The sequence below is a fragment of the Etheostoma cragini genome, chromosome 12 (assembly GCF_013103735.1).
Source record: "Etheostoma cragini isolate CJK2018 chromosome 12, CSU_Ecrag_1.0, whole genome shotgun sequence".
NCBI lineage: Eukaryota > Metazoa > Chordata > Actinopteri > Perciformes > Percidae > Etheostoma > Etheostoma cragini.
The window spans coordinates 20,532,378-20,539,973 of record NC_048418.1 but is presented as its reverse complement, the minus strand read 5'-3'; the positions used below and the strand labels follow the sequence as shown (position 1 = coordinate 20,539,973).

Below are 7,596 nucleotides of genomic sequence, written 5' to 3'. Positions count from 1 at the left end.
TTTTGCCCTCCGTTCATGACTTATAGATATCCAGAGTCAGGAAACGAGCAGGAACCATCACTGCAGACCCGTCTCACCCCGGACACAACCTGATCCAGCTTCTCCCCTCTGGTAAGCGCTACAGAGAACTGTATGCCAAAACCAACAGATTCAGGAACAGTTTCTACCCACAAGCCATCTCTCTGATGAACAGCTGACTTCTTACCGTCAGTGTCAGGTTCAATTCTGGACAGTCTCTACAGCACCTGTTCACTGGTTCCACTTATTTTTCCACTTATTTAGTATTATTCATCATTCTCATTCTCATACCTCACTTATTATTTACTATTTACTCATCATTCTCATATCTCAGTTATTATTTATTATTTACTATTTACTCATCATTCCCATTCTCACATCTCTGTTATTGTTATTCATTCATCGTTCTCATTTTCTATTTCAGAACTGTCCATAATGTTCTTGATGTTCATATTGTAATATAATAACATAATACTATTTATCCCAGTATCTTTGCACTATGTTCCACATTTAAATCATTTTATTGATCTCTTCATTGCACTCATGCCTCTATGTTGTTCTTTATAGAGCATGTATATATTGTGTGTATATATTAGTGTGTTTATTTTTTGTTTTGGTTCTTTTGTTTTGTGTGTAAGCACAGTGTGAGCAACAATGCTCCAAAGAAAAATTCCTCGTATGTGTTCTCATACCCGGCGAATAAAGCTGATTCTGATTCTGATTTTATTCAATTAATCTTGTTATTTGGAAAATTCCTCATTCACAAGAAGAAATGGGCGGACTCCAACATTTCTTTCAAGAAGTGCACCAAGACAGCAACACTATGAGAGGCATTAAGAACAAGAAGGCAATTAAGACTGGAATTGTGTTTGATACATTTTTCATGTACCAGTGACTGATTTGACTTTATTTGCACCACACTTTTCTTTTTTACTTTTTTTTTCTCTGTTTATGCACCTCTGGTTTTAACTTTCAAATGCATACTGTATATACTGGCTATGTAACTGTTCTTTGTTAATAAAAAAAATAAAAAATAACTTTTCGATGAGTTAAGCGTGAGTTGCGCATGCGTGACATTGCGAGTAGTTAGCATATAATAATGAGAGACCTCTGTAGCTAATGTCAAAACAGTAAAATTGACCTACTTAACAGTATAAATTGACATAATAAACAAAGTTGGTTCACTGCTGGCTACAAGTTAGCATCAAACACAAAAATGGCTGCCAGTTTAATGGTGTTTTGCGCTAACGTTAGCAATCAAACTGTAATAGATAGCTATAACGTTTTTGAAATGACTGCTAGCTTAGCTACAAGTTAGCAATTGAACACAACAAAGGTCAGTTGAATGGCGTTTGAGCTAACGTTAGCATCCAATCAATCATAGATAGATAGCTAAAACATCTCTTTGAAATGATTACCATCTTCTGTTATTGTTTGTAATGATGAAGTGTATTATTTCATGGATTTCACAAAATATAGTATGACAGTTATACCGTAAACCGTTTAAATCTGAGCATGCGCAACTGACATCTGCACTCGGCCGGAGCCGGTCTTACTCGACTCTCATCGGGTATGACACGTTATGCCGTAAACCGTGTACATCTGAGCATGCGCAACCCAAATCTGCACTCTCCTCACATAGGCAGTGACAGGGTGTTTGGCGGAGCTTGGAGAAGGTAACATATCATGATGGCGTCGGGAACAGGAGAGCCTTCCCCCGGACACGATGCCGAACTGGACGAATTATTGGACAGTAAGTGTTGTCATGAAGTCTCCTCTGCGTTAAAGAGAACCAATAGTTACACACAGGAGTACGGGTTGTTATGTCGTTGAAACGGCTGTGAATTGGCACTGACAGCCTTCTCACTCTGTGTCAAGTTGATGCGCTCTCTGTGGGAACTCTTGTTTTTACACATCATGTCTTTGCCCTTGAATTTGTTTTAATCCAGTATGCATTAGACCCAACAACAGCCTGTTGATCATTTAACATGGCGGCTGAAGGGCCAGTGATACTAGTCTCTGTCGTTCCAGCCTCTCTTTACTGTACCTACTCGCCTTTTTGAAGCTCGTGCATGCGTTGAATCCGTTTTTGGTTCAGTTAATGGTATTTACTTACTGTAAGAGTTACGTTAGCTGAAATAATGCAGTCTAATACAACAGGCCTGCAACAAACCCGACTTTTTGTAAAAGTAGCTATGCTAAGTTTTTGTTAAAACTGTGTTGAATTAACTTAATTTGAATAGTTGAGACTATAGTCCTGCTGTTGTTGAATTGCCTTATAATCAGATGTCCAAACCATTCATATCAATGAGAAGTTAATATATTAGTACAGTACAGTTCAAACAACGTTATTGTTGGACTGTCGTATTATTAGGTTTAGCTAAGTAAATCTAACTGCCACTGAGTGTATATTTAATGGCACTTTTCCTTTTATGAAAAGTTTAAATGACATCAGTATGTACCCATTTTGTTAACAGTTAAAGTAATAAACTTATAGCTCTAGTTTAATATTAATTCATGCTACTACAGATAAGAGTCATGTTGTTTTTAAAACGTCCATTGACTGATTACACAATATTACCAGTGAGGAAAATACTGAGATAAAGATATAAAGCTTTTGGACACGGTAGAATCAATTGCAATCTGCTGCATGAGCAGTTTGAAAACAGTTGGTGTAAATGTTTTGTCTTTCTGCTTTCAGAGCTAAAGGTGCTCTAAGCAATGTCACGCGTTTTTAAGGCCACATTTCTTTGTCACATACAGCAAACATCTGCTCACTATCTGCTAGCTGCCTGTCCCCAGAACACACTGTTAAAAAACATCTCCTCACTATCCGCTAGCTGCCTGTCCCCAGAACACACTGTAAAAAAAAACCCTCCTCACTATCCGCTAGCTGCCTGTCACCAGAACACACTGTTAAAAACATCTCACTATCCGCTAGCTGCCTGTCCCCAGAACACACTGTAAAAAAACATCTCCTCACTGTTCGCTAGCTGCCTGTCCCCAGAACACACTGTAAAAAAAAACATCTCCTCACTGTCTGCTAGCTGCCTGTCCCCAGAACACACTGTTAAAAAACATCTCCTCACTGTTCGCTAGCTGCCTGTCCCCTGAACACACTGTAAAAAACACGGTCTCTGTAGACAACAAACTATAAACAGCGTTCCAGCCAATAACCAACAAGAAGGATTTGAGGGTGGGGGTTAGTGCGCGGTAAGGAGAGGGACGGGATGAGGAGGAAGGAGGGGTGCGCCAGCCTCCGTTCTGTTTGACAATACTTTGAACGTCAACAAGAAGTGACATCACCCAACATCGCTTAGAGCACCTTTAACCTAATATAAGAATAATAAAAGATAATGGAACAACATTTGAGTTTTTGAATTTCTCCTTTTTTTTTTTTTAAACTCTTTAAAGGTCCACTGGCGTGCTTCTAATGTTGACTCTTTGTTGCAGGTGCGTTGGATGACTTTGACAGGACCCCGGCGCCTCTAGCCCCTGAACCTGCTGCTGCTTCCTCTTCAGCCAACAGTGGTGCAGAGAAGGTCTGTTTTTTGCTGTTGGTGTTGTGATGGGGGAGTTTCAGCATTCGCATTTTGTTTTTTGTTACATATGCACAAATTTTTTTTTATACAAAGTATTTGTGTTTGTCTGTTTTTAGTTCTTGACTTGGCCAGGTCCTTTTTTTTTTTTTTTTTTTTGTAGTTTTGTGACTTGTTCACCTTTGCTGCATTGAAAAATTCAGACCCCAAAAGTTCACTGCCCACCAAAAAGTACTTTCTCAGTTGCAGCGCCTCTGTTTGGGGAAGTTACTCTGGCCATTTGCAACAAGAGTCTAGGAGAGACTGATCATTACACTCAATGACTCATTGAGATTTAAATTTAGTAGAAAAAACATTTTTCTGAAAAGCAACCTTGATTCAATTTAGCCTTGATTCAATGTAGCACTGACAGGCTTCCCCCGTATTGTCTAGAAGGTGCTTTACATGTTTTCTAATTACCTGTGTAGCCACCCCTGCTTGAAGACTGCAAACTGTTTGAGACTCTTTTCGAGGGGGACATGGCTACCCAAGCCAAGGAGGAGTGGGAGAAGGCCATGACGGAGCTGGCCCATGAGGAGCCAGAACTACTGCAGCACTTCCATAAACTGTCAGAGGCTGCAGGCAAAGTTGGTAAGGTCTACAATTTGCATGATTTGTGGTTTTGAAATGTTACTGTTTTGTTCCTTTAGCCTTAATGTTATGCGTGTGTATTCTTTATAGGCACTGACACTGAGTCACAACAAGAATTCACTTCCTGTCTTAAAGAAACCCTTCGTGGCCTGGCCAAAAATGCAGACAACCTGCAGGTGGGTAAATCAGAACCAATCAATTGTAATAAAACTGTTTAGAGTGGTAGAAACGTTGAACAGTTGACAGACTATGTGTCTTGGTCTCTTACAGTCCTCTGGACTAGCCGGGGACGACCTCGTCAAGGCTCTAGAAGGCCTGGGATTGGACGAGGGTGGCGAAGGAGGCGGTGAGGAGGGAAACATCCTTCCCATCATGCAGTCCATCATGCAGAATCTCCTCTCTAAGGAAGTGCTTTATCCATCTCTCAAAGAGATCACTGCTAAGGTGTGCAACTGGTTTACTAGCAGTCACTGTAGTCTCTCGTTCCACTCATGTCTGCTATACACTGGAAGACTTAGAACAGACTTTAACAAGACTACAGTCTGACATCATCTCACGTCTAAAGACAATTATCTCACATCTAACCTTAAAGTCTGTTATAATATGTAAAGACTGGGGATCTTGCAAGGTCACACATTGACAACAACTAGATTGGTTCTGAAAGATGTAACCTAGCTAGCTAGCTACCGCTAGCGTTAGCTGGCCACCTAAGGGAAAGCTTGCCAATTTTCTGTTTCTGCCATACATGCAGATGAATGGCGACAGTATCCAACATCATCCAGTATACAACTTTAGCGCTTAGCATAGTGCCGTAGCAACCATAAACAACACTGACTGTAGCCTGTGCTGGAGGGAGCGCACCCATTGGCTGTTGACAATGTTCACATGATTTGACTTCACCACAAAGACCTAAAACTTATGAAAAGGTCAAACAGGTTTGATTTTGTCGGAACGTCAAGACCGGAAAAAGACTGACTCGGACTGAGTTTTATGACCCCCTTCCATCGAACAACTGAGACAACAGTGGAATCGCTTAAAAAGTCTTTGGTGTAAGGTCGCCATAACAAATGTCACTCCTAAATGTCACTCCCTCTCACAGTACCCAGAATGGTTGGATGCCAATAAGCCAAGCCTCAGCCCAGATGACTACCAGCGCTACGAACAGCAGGCCAACATCATGGGAGAGATCTGTAGGCACTTTGAGAGGGAGGAACAGGGGGCCGCAGATAAAGAAGGCATGTTCGAGAGCATCATGGAACTGATGCAAAAGGTAGACATACTCTGCATTTGACTGATTAAATGCTTACACTAGTGATGCAGATGCCAACCCTTACATAACTTTACATTTATGTGCCATAGCTTGCAAACTGTTGTGTTGTTTACTTTAATGTGAAGAGACTTGTTGAGAATTCAAGAAGTTGTAGAGATTCTACTGCTTTTACTTCCAGCTGCAAGACCTGGGCCAACCACCCAAAGAGCTAGCAGGAGACGCGGTAAGTTTGCCACTGCTCTCAGTCAACATGAAACGCTGTATGTGTCAGGGATGGAGTACTCACGTCTTGAGTCGATTCTCTGGACTTGAGACTCGACTTGGACTTGCGCACTGATCACTTGGGCTTGGACTCAAGGATTTATGATAAGACTCTGAAGTTGGATGACGTTTCTGACTTCATTCATGTGTAGTAGATGTGTAGAGTATTAAAGTCTTGGACTTAAGTCCGTTTTGAGTCGCTATTCTCTGGACTCTTAGGAAATGAGGCCTTAGACTCTTCTCTGGTGACTCTGACTTGAATACTGGGGACTCCAGACTTGACTCGACAGTTGGTGACTCGATAACAACGCTGCTACGTGGGGCGTGTATATGACTTTTACTGAAGAGCTCAACCCAACCCTAGCTTAACCCAATCTTCCTCTTTCTTCTTCCCCTCCAGCCTCCGGGCTTTAACTTTGACATGGAGTCCCTCAATCTCCCAGGAGGCCCTGGGGCTGGGACAGCAGAGCAGTGCTCCATCATGTGATGAGGGAGACGTGAGGTTCATCAGAAGCACTGGAGCCAGAGGGTCACTCTGTGTGCGTCAGCGGCAGGCGGGGAGTAAAGGAGTGGGGAGCAAAGGTCAGGCGGGAGTGTGACCATGCGCGTCAACGCTGTTCTCACTCAAGTAGAAGGTGTGTGGATACAGAAACAACAGGACGAGGCACCCAAACCAACAAAAAGCACACACACCTAACCCACTCTCTACTGTCTAAAATTACTGAATGTACAACTGAGAACATTTTAATATCTCTGCATTAGGTTGTCAGCGGTTGCCGCAGATCCTTCACGGTTTAGTTTTAACAACATTTCTTTTAAAAACAACACTGCGGTTCTTCCTGTTGTTTTTTCAATACTGTTTAGCCTCATGGTAAAATCCACGGAAGCACTTCACGGGTATAAACAGTGCCTTTGCAAAATTACTTTAAGTTGTTATTTTAGGTTTTAATATGTTGAATTCATTCAGCTAAGCACTTCAGATTATAATTTTCAAATGGTGTGACTATGCAGTGTCACAATATCCCATGTTTACACCTAGTTAGTGGAAATGATTTGGTACATAATTAAACGCCCACCTCTGTTTCTGTACAGGTTGAAGAGGATGTGACTTAACAAGTTATTAACAAAGGAAACTGGGAAAAAAAGTAGTGTACATTTTGTAATTATATATAATCTAATTAAAAAGACTAGAGAGGATTGCACACCTAATAACTTTCCAGCGCCTACTGTAATTCAGTCAACTAATTTCCTCCATTTGCCCCTGTTCCCAGGTATTGGTTTGAAGTGACTGAAATGATGATTCCCATTTACCATGGTAACAGTGATCGTTATAGTGTAGAGTTACTGTGCAAAGTGCTTCCCTTGTGATTCTCCATAATTTTAGTGTGCACAGTGTAGTGTTCTTTGGTATGGAATCCCTGCTATGAAAGAAAAACACGGGAGGAGTATACAGGAGTGTTTACCATCTGATGGCACGCTTGTATTGTGTACTCTCCATTAAAAGTACATCATGTTCCATCCAGAAAAGGTGGCAAGCAAAGTACCAAACATCACATTGTGTCCGCGGGGAGGGAAACCTGTCGGGAACCTCTCAGCTTCCAATGCCAGTGGACATAAAGACCATAGAGAGAGGTCTGGAAATCACACGGCCATCAGCTCATCAATAACTGTATAATAAAGGGGTACTGTGAAAGGATTCAGTCAGCCATGCGCTGAAAAGAGAGATCAGATTTGCTGTTGTGGAGGTCCATAAAAGGATCTGGGGGGGTGCGCTCTATTCAACTCTCGGGGCCAATGCAAACGCCCAGAGCACAGTTTAAAAAAAAAAAGAAAATGCATACTGTTATTTGTAACTGTTTTGTAAATACGTAAAATAAA

The 7,596-nt window shown here is 41.5% G+C and overlaps 1 protein-coding gene across 1 annotated transcript; it reads left to right on the top strand.

Moving 5' to 3' along the window:
• Positions 1–1,660: 1,660 nt before the first annotated feature.
• On the top strand, positions 1,661–6,856 carry pex19 (peroxisomal biogenesis factor 19). The gene is made up of 8 exons (XM_034886979.1): positions 1,661–1,771; positions 3,472–3,560; positions 4,025–4,187; positions 4,278–4,363; positions 4,458–4,631; positions 5,287–5,457; positions 5,636–5,680; positions 6,119–6,856. The coding sequence occupies exons 1-8, from the start codon at positions 1,705–1,707 to the stop codon at positions 6,203–6,205; spliced, it is 882 nt and encodes a 293-aa protein (XP_034742870.1). The 5' UTR covers positions 1,661–1,704; the 3' UTR covers positions 6,206–6,856.
• Positions 6,857–7,596: the final 740 nt, after the last annotated feature.